We start from the raw sequence: 21,827 nt of genomic DNA, 5'->3' as shown, positions 1-21,827 counted from the left end.
ACCAACTTGACAAAGCTGAAAAGAGTGGGAATAAGTGTCGTTCTCACAGACGGCGCCAAATGTTGATGCACAAAATCAGTGAGGACTTTGGTACAACAGAAAGTGTTAAGTTTGTGACCCTCGCTAGATTGCTCCAGTCATTAGTATGGATAAATATACAAATGGATAGAGATAGAGAAGCAAACACAAGATGTACGTGGTTCATCCAAATTGGCTACGTCCACGGAGTAAAGGAGTTCTCATTAATTATGAAGGGTTTACACAAGTACATAGGTTCAAGCTCTCCTTTAGTGAGTACTAATGAATGATTTAGTACAAATGACATTAGGAAATATTGTGAGAGAATGATCTCTATTTATAGAAGAGAGTTTCTAGTTTCATTCTAACATTGACACGTGTCGTGTTATGATTGGCTTTTGATGTTGACACGTGTCGCGCTATGATTGGCTTCTGATGTCAACATGTGTCGTGCTGTGATTGGCCTCCTAGTTGGAGGGAAACTCTTTTGGGTCCTTGACAGTATAACGTTGACCGGTGATCGGTAGTTTCAGGATTGGTCAAGTATGGTACAAACATATTCCATTTTAACAGAAGTAGATTCTACAGGGTAAAGGTTTGGAAATATTATCCCTTATTCTTGAAGTTTTAGGTCTTAGGTGTCAAGGATCACGCTTTAGGCATGATGCACACCTTGGTAGGCCCTGATTCTACCATATGATGTAAAAACAAACTCTAAATTGGATTCTGCAGGCTCCAACCGAAGCTAAAGGGGTTTGTTCGGTATGCCTCTGCTGATAAGCTCATATTTATATATATTTTACATAAAATTCACTTGTCTTTTCTTAGTTAGTTCCTTATATTTTTGAACTATTTACTATGTTTTTGTGTTTTGTGTGATTTATCAAGCAAAGAAAAGAAAAGTAGCACAAGTGAGATATTAAGTAACAAATTCGTCAAAACTGCCTGTGCAAATTAGCTGACTTTGAAAGCATGTTACGAACAGCTCATAATGAATGAGAGAATGAGCCTTATATACTTGGAAAGCTACGGATGTCTATTTTCTGGACCAATTTACGGATTGTTAATATCATTTTTCGAGAAGAAGTTATGAGCATTGTAACACTGAAAGGTTCAGAAAAGGGCTAAGCAGATTTGGCTAATAAAATGAGAAAGTAAAGGCACTTGTTTTGTGTTTTTCTTTGTCATCAACACTCAGCAGCAAATGGGGTTATGATTGCACTCATTTGGCTTTGGAGCAAGTGGAAATGCACAGCTAGAAAGAGAAGGCACGGCACATGCAAAAGAGAAACATGGACAGCTACACACATGCAAACTGCACAGGTTGGAGGGCATACACACACTCTACATGGACAGCACACACACAACAAGAAAGGCACGGCATGGAGGGCTTGGCATGGGCAGAAAATGGGTGGATTGTTGGCTGAAATAATGAAGAACATGTGTGTGCAAATGCAAAGGAAAAACACACACACATGGGCAAAGGAAACACACACACATGGGCAGAAAATGGGTTGATTTGTGGCTGAAATGATGAAGAACATGTGTGTAAATGTAAGAGAGAAACATGGCAGAAAATGTGTTTGTTTTGTGGCTGAAATGATGGAGGTCATGTGTGTGCAAATGTAAAGGGAAACATGGACATCACACACCCATACAAACTGCACATGCAAGGAATTGAAGTGGTCCTCTCCTTAGCCTATAAATACATCCACCATTCCCCTTCCTAAGAAGCATCTTGATCCATCAAAATAGATCTACATTCACAAACACAAATACCATCTTCATCCATTCATTCCCACATATCCATACACATCCTAGACATTTGTGCTACAACAAGGTGGTGAAAACAAAGGTCCTTGGCGATTCAAGCTTGGAAGATTGAAGCGTTTTAGGTGTACTTCATTCTTGCTTTTAATGTCTACTTTGTTATTTTCTGATTTTGTTGCAACTATGAGTGGCTAAACCCCTATTTAGTTAGGGGGAATTTCAAAACCATGACTATATTTGCAGTATGAATTGATTACTTTCAGTTGTGATTTCATAAATTGTGAATGCAATTTACTTAACTGTTTGATTCAAAACTTATTCTTGTATGTTAATTGAGGGTCGACACTTAGTTTGCATGCATGAATTTGATGCTAGAATATAAGGGAGTTTCACCTAATCGTTATGAACTTATATTCACAAGTAGTGAAGGTTGCTAGTCACAATCGCGTTAAGTAAATTCTTGGCATAAGTTTCATACAATTCATAGTTACAAGTGCCTCGTCAATGCTTATGATTTTCATAGAACTTAATGATCTTTGCTCGTATCTCTATTATGCAATTCATGTAGGGAACTTGTGAGGAATAATTTGGGTTGTCGCATGCAATCATCCAATTCAATGAAAATAGGAAAATCTGAGGGTTAATTAGTGCAATTCGCGGTTAATCTGGGGCATTGAGATTTATGGTTTATCGAAAGAACAACTAAACATCAATTTGTATGCAAGTGTGTCATGTGTGGAGAAGGACTTTCTAGCTAGCCCATCAACCATCCAATTTACCAAATTCGTGCAACTTTCTGTTTGAGCTTTTAGTTTACTTGTTTTGCTTCAAATTAGACAAAAACAAAACCCCCTTTTACTTTCTTGTTTCAAAGTGTTAAATTCCTGTTTTGTTTGTGTTTTTGAGTGTTTTGATTCAAGTCAAAACACTAAATTCGTCCAAAGTTGTTTTAGAGTCCAAATCTGCCCAATTTGTGTTTTTAGGCAGTTTTGAGTGTTATTAAGTTGTTCTGAATCTTTAGAATCTGTTTTGAATCCCTTGAGTCTATTCAAACGTTTTTAATATTGTTTTTATGTTTTTGAGTCAGTTTAGAGGTTTTAGCAAGCCCTCCTAATCCCCGGTTTAAGAAAGATCCCTACTTGCATTTATGCTACAATTTGACAACAAGAGGGTTTAATTTGAGTGCTTAACTTTTATCGCAAGCATCTGCCGAAGCAGAGTAATACATTTTAGTGGGCCCCAGCCAAAACTAGGAATCACCATTCGGTAGGCCTTGACCAAATTGGATCGAGCCATTCGATAGACTCCAACCGAGCTGGGTTTATACTGTTCAGTACCTCACAGCCGAATTGCTGAGGGTACCTTGCTCTCACAAGTGTGGTAGTAATTAGATTCGAGAATTTGGTAAACTTCCGCTCTCTACATTGTTGTTTCAGGAACGAGTGAGAAACAAGGAATGACGAGAAAAGTATTCTCCAGTCAAAATTCGATCGGATTTATAAACTTTAGAATCATACTCATTCATAGACTTAATCATGGTGTGCTTCAGGCAATATCGTTCATGATTAGACGGTCCGTAGGATCGAGTTAAAGAGCCATGGAATCCTCGTTCTAGAGGTACTTCCATTTATAGTGCTTCAGGCATAGGTCTTCGAGTGAAGATCATGGCAGAGGCTTATTTAGCTCTTCCATGCCACTGTTGGCTTCAATGGTTTCTCAACTTCTTGATAGTCAAGTGGAGATTCATGTCTTGTACCCATATAAAGTGGTTTATGTTAGAAACGTCTAAATCAAGGAAATCGAACTTGTTGCAGTTCGACAATCCATTGAATTGAGGGAACAAGATTGTGAATAGTGCTATGGGAAATAAAATATCTATAAGCATCAAAGTTAGAACATTCGAGTTCTAAACAATACACCCATGAAAACATCGGGTTTTCATGAGTGTATACTAAATTTGAAACTACAAGTTCAATTTCGTTTATGCACGTTTAGTTCATAAAAGAGAGGTTCCTGCAAGAATACATAATACAATGTACTGATTGAAGTGCAGTGGATTTGAGTTGCTTCGAGAACTCAAGTATGAGCGCTTCAGGATTACGAAAGGATGTCAACGGTTTAAAGAAAAGAAATAAATTATTGAATCGTTAATGTCCAAAAGTGATCTTCAGGTCAATAATTTTGGATTTCTTGTCAAATTAATGGATTGTTGGTCATTTTTAATTAATTCAATAGATCGGAACCATACGGGGTCGTTCGTAGAAGCAAAATAATATAAAGATTCAGGCTTATGCACATAAATCATGTTGGCTGTAGGAGGCAACCCAAAAATATGGGATCAAATCTGCTGTGGACAACCTCAGCCTAAGCTGGGTTGCAGGCCGATCAAGAGAAGCCCAATTGGGCTCAATCTGTGAAAAAAAAGGCAGTTATGCTGCTGGTTGTGGAACCTAGTATGAGCTGGTGTGGGTTGCAAGTTATGTAAGTCAACATCCAGTGCTGCAGTAAAGACGGGCCGATGGGTAACAGGCCCAAAAACCTAAATGGCCAATCTGGGCTTGGAAACCCACTGATCTGGTTCGTGGTCCGGGCTGGGTCTTTCTGAGCAGTGGGTTTGAAACAATCCCAGAAAAGCTGGGTTGTGGTGTTTGTACTCAAAATATACCCATTTTTACTTATTTGGGCAATTTGGGTAAAATATGGCATTTGGAGGATTAATGGGCAAGAAGACTAACTTTGATGATATTTAGCTATCAAGTGGAGGGGTTTGACACTATAATATTGTTTCTCCCATTTGTTTGGGTGGTGGAGATTTGTCAAGCCTTTGTTTAATCAACAAATTGCATACTTGCAAATGGGTTGGAAGGCAACATACGGATGTGGATGCAAAGAACATGTGAAAGAAGCCAACTTGCTTCTTTTAAATGTTAGTTTACTACAAGTGGGAAGACATGTGATGAAAGCATGTGGTGGAAATGCAAGTTCCCCTTTTAATATTATTTCTCCATGCAAGTTGGCAAGTGAAATACAAACTGCCCAAGTTTCTTTCAGGCAGATGCAGTGTCTTCAGCAGAGGGGTTTCCTCCAGATCTCTATTTAAAGGAACCCAAACACAAGGATTATGGACACTCAATCAAACAAACAAATACAAGTACAAACTCTGCTCAAACCAGATTTGCCTTCACGAAGCTATAGTCAGCTCCCAAGCCTTCATCCTTTTTAGGATCAGCCCTCTCAAAAGTCATCTTTTGTCTAGTTTATTAGCTCTACTACTCACTTGTAGTATCGATCTCCTTTGTAGCTTTTATGTACTCATCTTCAGTCATTTAATTTACAAGCAATCTGCAAATTAACCACTTTCCTCTATCATTTACATTTCCGAGCAACCTTGTCATTTACATATTGTTCTATCTCTCCATATAAGTAAAGTCCTTATTTTTAAGGCAAAGAAAGAACCTTGATTTGAGCAACTCCCACTCAAATGATACAATCTCTTTATTTGAAGTCAAAAGGCGCAACCTCAATCATTCAAATCCCGTCTACTAGCGGCATCTAGTAGTGGCACGCTCGCACCCCACCAATCTCGTATGTGAAGTAAATCCCAGGCTTGCCCGCGAGCCCCATGGTGGATTTAGGGAGCAAACATATTTTGGCACGCCCGGTGGGATCCTTATATGAAGTTAGATCATGAACAATCCTTATGTTCATGATTTTTCTACTTTTTCGGAGGATGACGGTGTGGAAGAGCGCCCAAGCTATGGCTATCACATAGAGCCAACCTATGAGTTACCAACTTATGGGTACATGGCTGAAGAATACTCAAGTCCCATGGAATATGATTGTCGGCCAACTCATGGCCATCAAATAAATAATAATCTTGAAGATTGGCCAACTTATGGCTATGATGAAGGTTATTATTCTTTTGAAGACAATCGCATTCATGAATACTATGATAGGCCAACAAATGGCTTTGAGTATCAAAATGCTTCCAATGAGTACATAGAGCCAATATATGAGATGCCAACTCATGATCATCCGGATGAAAAGCTCTACAAAGAGGATGTGGGCAAATTAGAGACGGTGTCCAAACTCCATGTGGCAAGCATCGAATATGGTGAAGAGGTGACTAAGTGTTTTAGAAAGGTGGAGGAAAGCTATACAACTTTTGGAGAAACTTTGAAAGTTGATAGATCAACTGTGTCAAATCCCCTCTACAAAGAACACTCACCCTACTACAACCAAGGAAGAACAAATCATACACGTTGATGAAGGCCAAACAATGGCCCCACCTAATGAAAAATCTATGAAAATAGATATGGTTGTAGAAGACCAAGCAGACATATCGAAACCGATAACGGCTAAGATGGAGCTTGTGGCTATTATAGGCCAAACACCAACGCTCAGGTGGCTCGAACTCACACCTCATGTGGAGCCCGAAGAAGAAGAAAAAAGCTCATACACTCCTCCCCACCAACACAAGCATGTCATCCAAACTGAGATCTCAAGGAGGACAAAGCTTGGGGTCAAACATGAATGGCCATCTCCTATGGTTCCCAAGCTACATGGCATGGCCAATTTAAATGGTGAGTCTGATCTCTCTACACTCAATTTTAAAAAGGCGAAAAGATTTGAGTGTTGAGAGAAGAATAATACTTGAGCAGCCAAGGGGCTTCACCCAATTTGCCCGAATAACGTTCTCTTGTGTTATTCTTTTGTACATTTTCTCCAGTACCCTTCTCCTCATTTTCTCTTTCTGTCCTGTCTCTTTCTAGCTCTTTCTGTCCTATCCTTTGCTTTGCCCAAAAGGGCTATGTTTATATATATCTATATATTATATGTGAAAAAGTGCAATGGAAGTTCTTTGCCTGAATGGGCTTGTCATACTTATATTATATATATATATATATATATATATATATATATAGTATATTATATTATAGTTTTGAGAAAAGACAACAAAGAAAAAGATATAAAAATTAAAAATTCCAAAAACCACAAAAAGATTTTGCTTTCTTGTTTTTGTTTTTATTTCTTACTTTCTTGTTGGGGGGCTTTATTCCTCTCTTTCTTTGTTTCTTTTCGAGTTAGATGATGTACAGAAAAATAACAGAAAATATAAAGAGTTGGACAGTTTGTGAGTAGTCATTTTCACCCTTCTTTCCATTTTTCTCTTATCCAATGGATGTATTTAGCCCGAACCCAAAAGTTGAAATTAGAAAACCATCCAGTGGCTATACCCAAATTCGTGGAAAGAAAAGCTTCATAAACAGCCAAAATTATGGCTTTCCTGCTGAAAAGCATGTCATTTTGTTTCTCAATGGCTATTGCAAGTGGAGTATGAATATCTTGCCCGACTGGCCTATCTTACCCAAGGAGTGGTTGCCCGATGAAGCTGTAACCTTGCCCGACAGACATGTCATTTTCTCCGCTAGTTTTTATATCATTGTTGTTGCCCGATGGATTGCTAGAAGCTGCAGCCAATCCTGCTTTATTTGTCTTCAAATCATTGGAAGACTTTTACCAGCTAGAAGGGCCCAGATGGGCTCAGTTATTCATCAAAGGCTTCTTCAGCACAAGTTTATAAAGTTCTTCAGTTCACATTCACAAAGACAACGTCGTCCTAACATGGGAATGATAGCGAGGTATGCCAGATGCAGCAATGGTTGGTCCAAGTTTGACACAGGATCAAGAAATCAGCAGATTGCAAGAAGTACAACCGTTTTTCTCATAATACCCCTTGTGGAACACTACAAATACACATGGAGGATCTTCCGTAAAAAGAAAAGGGATCAGACATTGAAAGTGGTTTGTCTGCTGAGGTTTATAATCGTCGACAAATATCTGTTGTTGGTGATAATGTGCCTCCATCGTTTACTTCATCTACTGGCTTCCCATCTGAGATTCTTAATGAGGTACAACAAGAAGTTTTCTCGACCCCAACTCCAATTCAAGATCAGTCTTGGCTGATTGCTTTTCAAAATAAAGATATAGCAGCCATTACTAAAACTGGTTCCATGAAGACCTTGGAGTATTTACTTCCAGGATTTATCCATCCCCATTACGGCGTTCCCCTCAATTTCTCTATCAAGGTTAGAGAGTCGAAAAACACACGGTTCGATGGTCGTGAGCGAGGGAAGTACACCAGGAACCAGATCCTACAACTTAGAAAGATGGTTGTGCTCCCTGATGAAATTGTAAAAGTAAAACAAGAAGTTAAAGCTGATGAAGATCAGAGCTAGGGTCGTACAAAAACCAACCTGCCAGCTAATCTCCAACTCCATCTCCAGCCCAAAATCGATTATTCGAAGCCCGACAGTCAAGATTGACATGGCATTTCTGCACCAGTCCCTGCCTTTAGAGAAGAACGATCTTGGAATACTCTTCAGGAGAATAAAGGGTCTGGTAATCGATTTGGGTACAGACAGCAAGATGCAAATCAGGCTTAATTGGCGAGGACAGAACCAAGGGGGAAGGCTTGCTCTTATTTTAATCAAAACTGAGGTGCCATGGTCAGCTAAATGGGGTACTCTATCTGATAAGGACCACGTGGAAGATTGTGAAAAGGATTCTGAAAAAGCTGACTTTGAAGGAGTTTGAAAGCATTACGTCGGCTGATATTTTAAAGGGGTACTGCTTTATTCCTTTTTATTATTATTTCTTTCTTCCTCTCTCTCTCTCCCATTCCTTTTCCCCTTCTTTCTCTTTTGTTTCTTCCGTCCCCTTCTTGCCCGAAATGGCACTCCTCTCTTTCTCCCTTTTTCTTGTTTTTATTGTCTCTCTCTCTTTCTTCTACTTTGCCCGAAAGGGCTCTATATTTATCTATATTATATGTCTTTTTATTATATTATATGTAGAGGAAAGAAAAGTCACTCAAGATGGCTGTCACTATCTTTCCTTCTCTTTCTCTCATTTCCCTTTCTTTTCCTTTCTTCCTTTCTCTTTCCTTCACTTTGCCCGAAAGGGCACCTCCCTCTTTCTTCATTTTTCTTTTTTTATTATTTCTCTCTCTCTCTCTTTCTTCTTGTCTCCTTGAATCTCTTTCTTCCATTTTGCCCGAAATGGGCTATATATGTATTATATTATATTATATTATATTATATTACATATGAAAAGAGGCAAAAATGAAAAAGAAGAATAAAAAGGATAGTTGCCCAAGTTTATTTATCTCTTATCCCTCTTTTCTAGTTTGTCTGACTTCGGGCATTTTTCTGGTTTATCATCGTGCTCCCATGTTTTTTGGTATCAACAAGAAGGAACACAAGCCAGACAACCTTCTTTCCAATGCTAGTTACACTGACAATTACCTTGCTCCCTTTGCCAAGTTTATCAACGACAAAAGAACCGAGGAGGTAGACGTGCCTCTTCCTTCAAAATCATTCCTGACAGCACTGGAGAGCAAACAAAGTTGCCCTTTGTGGAGTTGTAAGTTTCACAAACTTTGCTCAAATTTGTAAAACTTGGGGGGCACTGTTTGTACTCAAAATATACCCATTTTTACTTATTTGGGCAATTTGTGTAAAATATGGCATTTGGAGGATTAATGAGCAAGAAGACTAACTTTGAAAATATTTAGCTATCAAGTGGAGGGGTTTGACACTATAATATTGTTTCTCCCATTTGTTTGGGCGGTGGAGGTTTGTCAAGCCTTTGTTTAATCAACAAATTGCATACTTGCAAATGGGCTGGAAGGCAACATACAGATGTGGATGCAAAGAACATGTGAAAGAAGCCAACTTGCTTCTTTTAAATGTTAGTTTACTACAAGTGGGAAGACATGTGATGAAAGCATGTGGTGGAAATGCAAGTTCCCCTTTTAATATTATTTCTCCATGCAAGTTGGCAAGTGAAATACAAACTGCCCAAGTTTCTTTCGGGTAGATGCAGTGTCTTCAGCAGAGGGGTTTCCTCCAGATCTCTATTTAAAGGAGCCCAAACACAAGGATTATGGACACTCAATCAAACAAACAAATACAAGTACAAACTCTGCTTAAACCAGATTTGCCTTCACGAAGCTGTAGTCAGCTCCCAAACCTTCATCCTTTTTAGGATCAACCCTCACAAAAGTCATCTTTTGTCTAGTTTATTAGCTCTACTACTCACTTGTAGTATCGATCTCCTTTGTAGCTTTTATGTACTCATCTTCAGTCATTTAATTTACAAGCAATCTGCAATACTAGCCACTTTCCTCTGTCTTTTACATTTCCGAGCAACCTTGTCATTTACATATTGTTCTATCTCTCCATATAAGTAAAGTCCTTATTTTTAAGGCAAAGAAAGAACCTTGATTTGAGCAACTCCCACTCAAATGACACAATCTCTTGATTTGAAGTCAAAAGGCGCAACCTCAATCATTCAAATCCCGTCTACTAGCGGCATCTAGTAGTGGCACACCCACATCCCACCAATCTCGTATGTGAAGTAAATCTCAGGCTTGCCCGCGAGCCCCATGGTGGATTTAGGGAGCAAACATGTGGGTTACGTCGGAAAAAGGGAATGGCGCCGCTTCAAGCAGCTGTTCAAGGCTATCAGTCGCGATAAGCAACGACAAAGAAGAAGTCGAGCACACAGGCAGGGCCGGCCCTGAGGGGGTGCCAGTCGTGCGACCGCACAGGGCCCCCGATTTTTAGGGGCCCCTGAATTTTAATAACCTTTGTAATGTACTACATATAAAAAAAATGTGAACACAATTCACATTGTTTCCTTAGGGGAATCATCAAGCGTTGATACTTGCGTTTGTGTTTGCACGGGTTCGACTCCCAGTAGAACCATTTTGGGCTTTTTTTGAACTACATTAATTTTTTTCTTTTCTCTTTAATATTTGTAGTTTAATTTCTATCATTATAAAAGAGAACTTTTGATGATAAATCTATGATTAGGAATATCATAATTAATTAAAATCCTTAAAAAGTTTGAAGATATAATCTTTAAAACCCCCTTTTCATATATGACATCATTTAATCAAATACATATCGTTCGTTTATTCTTTTGGTCAGCTTTTAAGGATCATCTAATTTTCATCCTATTTGAAGACCATTTAGTCATCCATATATAATAAAACTTTGCTCACAACACTAAAGTGGAGCTGAGTAGGTGATGCTCATCCCCCTATTGATTACCGTTAAATTAATTTGGTTTAATTGATTTAAGACACGAATCTCAAATTCTAACTAATCCAACAACAATCAACCGAGTGAGGGTTAGAATCATCCTCACTTTAGGGAGTGAGAAAAAATGCATTAAAAAAACTTACAGCTCATTATAAGATGCTACAAATATCATAACCAGTGATTTGTTTAACTAGTTCATAATAAAGAGCATGAGTTGTTCTGATTATAATATATGTACGGTGATATGATATGTACATATCCACCACACCATGCTTTTTGTATTTAAAAAGTAAGTTCAAACCCAAAAACATAAAGAATGTAGATACATAGCCACCAAACCATGCTTCTTTTTTATTTATTTTCTTTTGCGTTTATATCAATTTATACACAAGAAATATATATATATATATATATATAAAAGAAAATATAGCAACCAAAATTTAAATCTTGTAAGGGCCTGCGTTTGAGTCTCACACAGGGCCTCCAAAATCTCAGGACCGGCCCTGCACACAGGTGGCTGTGAACTGCGACGGTGTCCAAAAAAAAATCGATGCGATTTAATCGGAATCGCCCAAAACCCAACCAAGATTCTACTGGAATCTCATTGATTGCCATCAAGGACGATGGTTCTCACCTAAGGATTGACTTCAAGTCATCGATAGTGGTGGCTTTTGAGGGTTGGCTGGGCGAGATGACGGCCCAGATTAATGGAGGAGATGACGCGAGAATGCTGTCGTTTGGGTGACCTCGGGCTTGACAGCTCACGGCTTGGCTACCTAGCGTGGCTCGGTTTGGCAACTCAACACGAGCGCGTGGCCTCAACGCATCTGCTTGGCTTGGCAGTGCAGCTGCAAGCCGGGGCTCAGCCGAGTTTTCCCTTTTCTTTTCACTTTTTTTTCTTTTTCCCTATTTTTTGCTAGGGTTTGAAATAAAAATAAATAAACCTAATTGCTTCTAATTTATTTCGATTCTTTGACTCACAAATTCCACATAGCAAAAATTGCATAATGCATGAAACGTATATATATATATATTGACAAATATATTAACATATACAATATATATCGGAAGGTAAATATAAATGTAAGGGATTCATGCATCATAGGGTATGTTTTCATGCTTCATAGTCGTTTCAAATATCTTCCTTTATTTTAAGCGTACATGATTGGCAGAAAACTATAAAAGCCTTTGAATTTGTAGAAGATCGAATTTGTAGATGACCCTTCTCGAAAAGCTGAAATTGCATCTTCAATGCGTTGTATCACATTCAACACAAAAAAATTAAATTGAATCAATAGCATGTAGATCAATTTAATAAAATAATAACTTAATCATAAAAAGAATGATTAAAGCGTAATACTCCCCTGATTCAAGATCAAACTCTATTTAGCGCATCGTCAAGAGCGAGCTGGTAATGTGTTGTAGGCATAATTTACTGAACAATTATGGAGGTCGTAGAGGGAGAGAGAGGGGGATGCGGCACATAAAGAGAAGAGAGATGTGTAATTGTGAGATGTGTGTTATCTCGTCTAATTGCGCTTTTATTTATAGTAGTAGGAAACTTAATTCCTTACCCTAATAGGATTACAACTTTAATAGGATAATGTCTAACCCTAGAGAATATTCCAAGATATCTTTAGATATACTAGGATTTACACAATCACATTCCTAATCTAATAGGATTGCAACAATATATATTATTATGTCTTTAATTTTTTTTTTTTCATTTTTAAGTGAAATGTCTTATGTTTGATTCTTGTTAAAAGAAAGTTTGAACCACATTATTATAATTGGCCGATTGTAAAGTTTACCTTACTCTCTCACTCCTTAGCATATATAATATTGTTTGTTTCAAAAAAAAAAAAAAAAGTTCTCAACGAGAAAATTAGAGACGTGAAAGAAAAGAAAAAAGAGATGAAAGAGAAAAATAACCTTTTGAATTTGTTGTGGTATCTCTCTATGGCATAATTGACAAAAGATATTTATAGGGCAGCACCAGTTATGGAGGGACTGGAGGGATATAATTGGTATATTAAATGCCACCGCAGGCAGTATAAACATCCCACCCTCCAATCATTGGGAATAAAATCTATCCGAATCCTTAAAATCCTAAAGATCATTTCATCATATTCGTTCATTAGTCATTCTACAATGAGAAAGCGTTTTGAATTTTTTATTTAAAATTAAACACAAATAATATCTAACGAAAGCTGACCGTACGATGTAAATAAATGACTAATATAAATTAAGGAAAAGGATACTCGCCGAATCCTTTTCATATGGATCCTAGAGATCCCGCGATTGTAACCGTTCATCGTACATCATGCGGTCAGTTTTAGTTAGGTACTATTTATATTCAATTTTAAATTTTAAAATTTTAAAATAATTTCTAACCTCATGATGTACGATACACAATCACGATCACGGGATTCCTAGGAAAAAGATTCAACGAGGATCCTTTTCCATAAATTAATTTCTATGATCCTTATAAAGAAAATCCAGATGAGATCCTCATTCCAACCATTGGGACATATTAGTGGGAGTTCAAGAGTAGGGTCAGAAAGAGGAGGATGATAAGGGAAACTAGATAATGAGGAAGAAAACTTGGCTCTACACAAATTGTGCAGAATATCTTACACAAAACAGTGTGTGGTCGTTTTACAAAACTTTCTACTTACAGTCGGAATCGTTTTTATTATATTCAGTCTGTAAAGATTATCTCAACAAAAAATCAATAAAAACTTCCAAGTCATTTACTATATAAAAACAAAGATAAAATCGATTAAAGTATTTCAAACCATTTATTATTTACCACGGTTGACTGACGAAACAACCATGATCTTCAAAGAGTGATTTACAACATGAAGTGTTTCTAATGATAAGCATGAAACAGTCATAAGTGTTTTGAGGAAGACTTCCTTCAAAACCATGAGCAGCCAAGACTATAATACTATACAACAAGAAAAAAATGGAAGCAAAAGGAAAACCCTTGACTCCTTGCTTCTTCCAACGAACAAATCAACATTACTCATGTGCACAAATTCATGTTTATTGCATTTTATTGAGTTACGTTTGCACATATATTAAACTGTGATATACAAATAATAAGGAATGAATATGTAGGATGAAAACAAATAGTCCTTGTAAAATTTGTAGTACATAACTCATTTATCCTAAAACAACAATATAAAAAGATCAGATAGAATACATCAACTTTGCTTCCCTTATTTGTTTTCCCCCATCCAATCGAATTATACAAAATATAAGCAGATGAACTGTCGCATTCCCTCCCTTGTTCATAAGCAGGTGAGGGAAGGCATTATTAGGGCTAAAAGCAATTGGCATGCGAACAACACATGAGATAAATGTAAATAACAAACAAGAACAGAAAGTTGTGGATAGATTACTTGAATTCTCAGTTGCAGATATTTTAATCGTTTTCAGTTTGGCTAAGTTCTTCGAGTCTTCTACAAACTTTAACGAGTACTAGCTTGCAAACCTTAGGAGACGTGCAGGGTCCGCCCATGAGATATATGACATGTCCCAGCGCCCTCATGTAAACTCCATCTTCCCGGAGCTTCTTCAAAAGAGAGCTTGCATAGAGTGACCCATACCTATTCAACATCCATAGAACAAAACATTTCAAACAACGTTTATAAACAAATAGACTCAATACATGCACATGATACTTCAACTCGTACTTTTCAATGGTATAACATGTATAATCAAATCTAAATAACAAATATGCATGGTAGGCACCACATAAAATATAAATGATGGAGTAATACGATCATACCCAGCATTGGAGCCTTCTACTCGAAGCTCTACAGCACAGAGTGTCCCCAACACAACCACTCTTTGAATTGCAGGATGTGAAGAGATCTGGTACACTAGCTTTTCATCCCATAACTGCAAGCATTTGAACGTGATGCCATGTGGTCAAAGAAAATAAAAGGAAGCAAAGCTAAAAACATACCGCACAATGACGGAGCAAAGACAGCGGGCTTTGGTAAAATTTAATATAAACAGTTTCAGCAGTTAATAATTTAGGAATCCAGTACCACCATATTAAAATATGGAATCATTTAATGACCATCTTCATGTAAAGCCCTTTTTTAGTCTCGTAATTAACTAAATCCCAGTAATGAAAAAACATTAAGTTACCCCTTTTGTATTTTGTAGCATACAAGTGTGACACAAGCACAAGTAAATGATATTACACATACCTCGCTAAGCAAGCTTCCTTTGGACGTGATATTAGGATTTCTCTGCGAATCCTTAAACCATCTTATGGATTTAGCAGCTGCTGTGCACCCGATGGCATGTGCAGAATATGAGTGTCCATGCAGAAGGGCCTTTAGCTATAAAATCAACAGCAGGGGCTTCTTAGTCTATGCATAACACCAAATGTAGGTCCAAAATATTAAAATAGAGACAACAAATTCCATTAAAAACTTGGGGGTTAACCCAAGTGGTGACGGAGAGAGAGAATAATGGGTTATAGGTCAAGGGTTTGATTCCCTCCAATGTAACCAATAAAATTATAATTTATCTTCAAAAGGCCGTTATACTGGCCAATATTAATCTGTTTATTCATGATTTGTCTTTAGAGTGAATAATGCTAAACAAATGTATAATAACATATACAATCGAACCAAGTTGCAAAATAAAATGAAGTGCTTCTCATACAAGGCAGTACACCGCAATAAATTACCTTTGAGTCTCCAATAAATGAGTCAAATATGGCACTTGTAGTCAATGTGGCAGCCAAGGGCACAGTCCCACCAGTCAGCAACTTCCCGAAGCATGCTATATCTGGAAAACAACATAGTAATTCTGCTGCGGACTGTAAAACAAAAATAACTTTCCCAATCAATTAAATAAAACATATAGAAACTTTTTAAGGAGAGCATGAAATGTTACAAAGAGAGTCGAACCTCTGTTCCTAGCCGCCAGAAACCAGTGAACACCTCATCAAAGATAATGGGAATATTTCTAGTCCGGCACTCATTTACAAGAACCCGCTGGAAAAGTGGATCAACCATATGCATTCCTCCGGCAGCTTGTATGACTACAGAACAATTCCAAACAAAGAATGAAAAAATTGCTAAATACATATAAAAGGGAAAGACATAAAGCAACTGAGGGTATATAATCTTTATTTATTAAAAGTTAACTCAGGTCATAATTCTCAGCCTCATCGCACAATAGACGCCAAACACAGCTGTGCTCACTTTATAGACTAGAAGAAAGCCCAATAAAAGAACTTCAAACGTAAGACATCTCAAAGATGAAAAACAAGTGGTAGCTCAGAAGCGACAATGCTCAAAAAAAAAAAAAAAATGTGCAGATTCAGTAAATGAAGGTCGGGCTTGGGAATTCATAATTAACTATATTTCATCTTAGGAGTGAAGTGAAATTTCATTGCCTATCCAAATATTAGAGACATTATTAAATATATCACCTGACTGATAAAGAAAGAAACAAAAAACAGCAATCGCATCCAATCAGAAATAGGAATAAAGTTACTGATATGAGTAACCTTGCCTGGTTCAATAATCAAAGATCCAATTAACCCTTTTGATTCAGGGAACTTTGATAACTGTTCTGATATGTGTGTTGAATAAAGAGCAGCAATATCTGACTTGTCCCTGCTCTTGTCGAAAACATTATCACGGGAACAGAAGGCTGTAGACGTGCCAACAAAATGTAAGAAAATGTAACCGAATTAACAGGTCTGAATATAATAGGTTAACTGTGACAAGAAAGGTCTCTTACTCAAATTTTTAAGATCCAAAATCTGAGAATCCAACCCTTTAGGTAGCGAAAGGCTCCACATATTGTTGTACAAAAAGATTGTGGGAGGATCAAGGAAAAAACCTCTTCCATTATACCTGCAGGTAAAATATATAAATCTTGAGAAGGTTTAATGATAAAAAAAGGTTCTTCTATAATGCTAAAATCTGTCTATATTCCTAGACACAACTCTGGAATCAAGAAATAAATGATCAAGGTGACGAAATGGCCCCTCCTTATGGCATTGATGTCTAATTCTTACATATGAATATATACCTGATATTTACATGTCTTGCAAGAGAATGAATGATAGACAGTCAAGAATACCATTTATTGATTTGGAAGAAATGTAGTAATGTTGCTTGTAACAGAACATCCCATACCATGGTTGTTGGAGAAAGCCTGTATAAGATGATGGTGCCTGTGCTTCCATAGCACCCAAAGTATCGCCATGATAAGATCCTCTCAGAGCAAGGACCTGAAATATACAACTCCTAGGTCAACAGAATTGAAGAAAATTCTCACCATAACTCCAAGATTACATCACATTAATGGATCACTACAATAGGCAAGGCAATGAATCCTACCTGTGCAAAAGGTAGCCTACCAATCACAAATAAAAATAAATAAACATACAGCAGGTCAAGGTTAATTTATCTGTAAACGTGAAACAGGGGAGAGAAGAACATTGAATTCAGGACATCCTTCTAAGTTTCGACTCTATGGGGTACCAAATTTATAAATTTTTCCAAAATAGTTTGCTCTCACTACCATTTGTCTTCTCAACCCTTTCTATTATTGTTAAAGAAAATACTGAAAATTCAAACTATGCTGCAAAAGATATAAATACGGTCAAGCTAACACTAGGAAAAACAGACATATTATTAGTCTTACTCCTAAGTCAATTAATGAAAGGGATAGTCCAACAAAATTTGATTCACTCACCACAATGCAGTTGTGCATTAGTTGATTCACATCATAACACATGTTCCACAAATTATGTTAAACCAATAATGCCTAGAAGACTGCTTAGTTAATGCTGGCTTAGAGGTAGGTGTTCACATCAAGCCTCAATCAGAAAATTTCTGAAAGTGCACACTTTCTTAGTTCATTGCTATGTAAAATATTTTTTGGATAGAGATATTAGATGCTATCTATTAAAAAATACCTGATACTCATTGAGTATACTTCACCATCCAAGTAGTATGTCAAGCTGGAATTGGAGTATGTTATTTTACAACTGTGTTAATAGATTATTAGTTTCTCAATACAGATACAAAGGTTGAACAACAATGTGCGCCAGGCAGAGAAGCTTAGGACTTTTTTGACCAACAAAACTGTTTCTTTTACTGTTTTCAGGGAACAGAGCTTTTATCAAGTTAGAAATCACGCATTAGAAGTACTTGTCTAATCTGATAAAGACAGTGGTTATGTAGATGAAGAGAAGAATTAATGTGACCCACCACAAGTTCCGGATGTCTCTCAGCTGAGTTATCCTTGAGATGATCTAAAAGAATTCCATGATCATAAGAGAATTTACGGAACGCCATCTTCAATGCAATCTCAATTGCTGTCGATCCATTATCCGAAAAATATGTTCGAGAAGCCCAACCTGCATAAATGGTCATCAGTCGCATATAAGCAAATGTAGAAAAAATAAGGAAAACAGGTAGAATATAGATGACAAATTTAAGATATTTTAAAACAAACTTTGATTCTGCATGTACCACAGATAATACTCAAATAAAAGATTCATTACCCAAAAAATAAAGCACTGAAAAGTTAGAACAAGTATGTTTTAAGAATACAGAAAACAGCATACAAGAAAAGAAATTAAAGGAATAAAAGCGACACCATAACAACCTTTTCCAACACCTTCAAGCAAAAGTTCAGCACATTCTAAGGCTGGCTCATAAACATTCTCAGGAAACATCACATGCCCAAATCTTGCAGCTGCATAACCCATATCCCTTGCAAGCTCAGTCTGAAACCACCTAAACAAAAACCAGATTAAAAAACTTTAGGCATTGCATATTATTCTTTTGTACTTTTATTAATAAATTTATTGAAACAACCGGGAGGCACAATCAGTGTCAATGAGATATAACTTCCAAAACTAAAAACACAAAGAAACGAAAAAACCCAAGAAAGATTGAAAAGTGTGAACACAGGGGGAACAGTCTTTGTCCTGACCATCCATATGGAAGCCAAAAACTAATAACAGAAAATATTTGCTCTCAATGAGAGGGTTCAACACCAGTTGGATAGACCAAAAGGTCCGAATGGACAACATTATAAATAGTCTAAGAAAAAAGAGAGCGAGTGAATTAACAACGATTCAAATGGGCAACAGCATAATAAACATACAAGATGCATACTATCATAGGCATCCATTCCAGGAATGACACAATCAAGGATTTGGAAATTATAAATTTGCAAGATGATTGTGAACTATGTCAAAGTCTGACCACCAATTATCTAGATTGAAATCGAGTCCCAGTGAAAACATTTAACAGAAAGATATTTATAAAGATGACCTGTAAAGTAGCATCGGGTCCTTGAGTCCACCAACTTGCACATGCGTCAAATTGTTGAATCATAACATCATCATTCCGAGCCTAAAATGAAATAAACCAAAAGTTAGGTAGGCATGCTAGGAAAGAGTCAATTATAATTATAACCTAGGAAGAAACAACAAACGGTCGAGCATGACATATTCTGCCTTCATTGGTAATTTGTGAAGCCACATACACAAACCTTGAAGACTGAAAAGTTTTCACCACAGCGTGAATCGATCACTGTAACATCTCCTTCTGGTACAAATGTGTGCTGAGTAAATGGCCACCAAAAAACATCTACGGCCCTTTTCGGCATGTTATGCAATCTCTTGATTCGTTCAGAGTGGGCTAATAGCATTATTTCCATCAACGAATCAAATACATTCTGAGTATCGTCATACCATTCCACAAGGTCATCTGACAAGTCTTGTGGAATAGGCGGCAGCACAAGTACTGGAACACTAAAAAAAAATTATAACAGTTACCATATCTGGATTTTTACATGAGTAGAAGGATATTAAACACGTCCGACAACAAAAACATTATTATCATATCCGTTCAAAGGCAATGAAATGCAAATATGCGAGCCATGTTTGCGTATTATGTCCACAAGTTGACATATAGGTACATACAGATCAGTATATAGCCACTGTAAAAAAAAAATGTAATCAGATTACCTGTTTCGAAAATATGATCCTAACGGAACCTCATTTACAAGGCCATGATCCTCAAGAACAACAGCAACAACATCATAACCTCTGAGTTTCAAACTTTCATAAGCTGAAATGGTTCCAGAAATACCACCTAGCCGTCCATCTCCAACAAGAATTGCAGGTAAACGGAAAGGTCTGCACACATGCACCAAGTTCTCACATTTATAATTTGACTGATTAAAAGAATAACAATAACAAGGATATACAGAGCATATGTTATCAACTACGAATTTGAAGTACCTGTACAAGTCACATTGAAGCGATCCAGAAGGCCCTGGACTAGCAACCCCACCAGCGGTCTCAATCACACAGAAAGAATCCATTTTCTCCTTTCCAAACCCAATTTCCAAACACCTCTGCAGCAATTCAAGCAAGGTCGAGTCCTCCACCGCACCACTTTCTCTCTCAGCCGCTAAGTGAGGCGAGACAGGGTCTCCCCAAGCGTACATTGTCTTACAAACCAGCTCCGAATTCGGAGCATTCCCAGAATTGCCACCATCAACCCTGCTCTCTTCACACCAGTCCAAATCACACATGCCCTTGCCGTGATTTGGCGGAATTTGGGGGGCTAAGATGGAGCTGGCGGCGGAGGCAGAGGCCTTGAGAACGTGATTGGAGGCGAGGAGGGAGAGGTGGGGAGAGCGGCGGGGGGCGAGGGAGGTGAGTTTGGAGAAGACGAAATGGGAGTCGGAGTCGGCCGGGTAGCCGGTTTGAATGGGCTTGAGATAGAGGAAAGAGCGGCGGCGGGGGTGGCGATTGGAGAGGAGAGAGGAGGCGGCGAGACCGGTGGAGACTAGGGTTTTGCCGAGGGAGGTGTTGGCGGACCATATGAGGTAGATGGGGTGAGAGAGGGGGACGGTGAGAGGAGGCGGAGGAGTGGTGGCGGTGGAGGCGGTTCTGGTGGAGAGGGGTTTGACGAAGTGGCGGGCGGGGCGCAGAAGGAGAGAAGTGAGGGTGAGCATGGTGGTCGTGGAGGTTTTGGGGGGTTTACGAGGGTTTAACGGAGGTGGGAAAATGTCGGTGGGAGTAAGTTGGATATAAAATGCGTTACTGGTTTCAACTACGACCTTATCCAAAGGACACGTGGCAAGTTCCACCACAAGATACAAGTCTCGTATGATAATAAAAAGTGAAACGGGTTGTTTTATTAACACCGCATATTTTGTTGACCACACCCCAAGTACTGAAAACACCCTACTTTTAATTTTTAAATTTAAAATTATATTAATTCATCCCACATAATTTCTTACACTACCCTTACACCCCACAAGGAAATAAGAAAGGTTGTTGCTGCCTTGTTGGGAGATTTATCCAGTGTTAGAAAGAATTGCTTCTGTTGGTCGAATTCCAGGAAATAAAATGCGCCTAGCTTCTAGTGTATTGCTATCTGTATAATTTAGCTGTTTTTGTTTGACCTCTTACATTTTTATCCTATTTTGCTCTGGGATTTCAAACTTCAGCTAGCTTTTCTCTTCTTGAAGTCTCTCATTTCAACCGAAAAAATGAGAAATGAAACTCTCTTTTCCAGACATTCTTAACTGCCAAATGGAATCAGTTTTTGATTCATAATTAATGATTATGCATGTATCAACATCAATATATTTCCCTTACGAAAAATCTCATGGGTTCCTTGTAGCATTTGTGATTACACCCCCAGCTTATGAAAATTATCTTTAAAAAGGTGATATCGGAATTTGCAGAATTTTTATTTTCAAATTTGAACTCTTAGACTACAGCTCGAAAACAAGAAAAATCGATCTCAACATGTTCTTGAATTATTATTAGGCTTTGCTGTTAAAAGAACTTACGAAGTGTACTATTTAAGGCTTAAATAGTCATTTTATATCAAGATATATGAGTTATTT

The 21,827-nt window shown here is 37.7% G+C and overlaps 1 protein-coding gene across 1 annotated transcript; it reads right to left on the bottom strand.

The window, feature by feature from the left end:
* Positions 1–13,928: 13,928 nt before the first annotated feature.
* On the bottom strand, positions 13,929–21,074 carry LOC103447394 (bifunctional dethiobiotin synthetase/7,8-diamino-pelargonic acid aminotransferase, mitochondrial). The gene is made up of 14 exons (XM_008386581.4): positions 20,203–21,074; positions 19,927–20,097; positions 19,449–19,710; positions 19,229–19,309; positions 18,555–18,675; positions 18,155–18,303; positions 17,075–17,169; positions 16,674–16,789; positions 16,443–16,583; positions 15,833–15,966; positions 15,610–15,741; positions 15,122–15,256; positions 14,692–14,804; positions 13,929–14,509 (listed from the first exon to the last, which is right to left on the bottom strand). Exons 1-14 carry the CDS (start codon positions 20,922–20,924, stop codon positions 14,326–14,328), a joined length of 2,556 nt encoding a protein of 851 aa, XP_008384803.1. The 5' UTR covers positions 20,925–21,074; the 3' UTR covers positions 13,929–14,325.
* Positions 21,075–21,827: the final 753 nt, after the last annotated feature.

The sequence above is a fragment of the Malus domestica genome, chromosome 13, assembly GCF_042453785.1.
Source record: "Malus domestica chromosome 13, GDT2T_hap1".
In the NCBI taxonomy this organism is placed as follows: Eukaryota; Viridiplantae; Streptophyta; class Magnoliopsida; order Rosales; family Rosaceae; genus Malus; species Malus domestica.
This window is presented reverse-complemented; position numbering and strand designations above follow the sequence as displayed.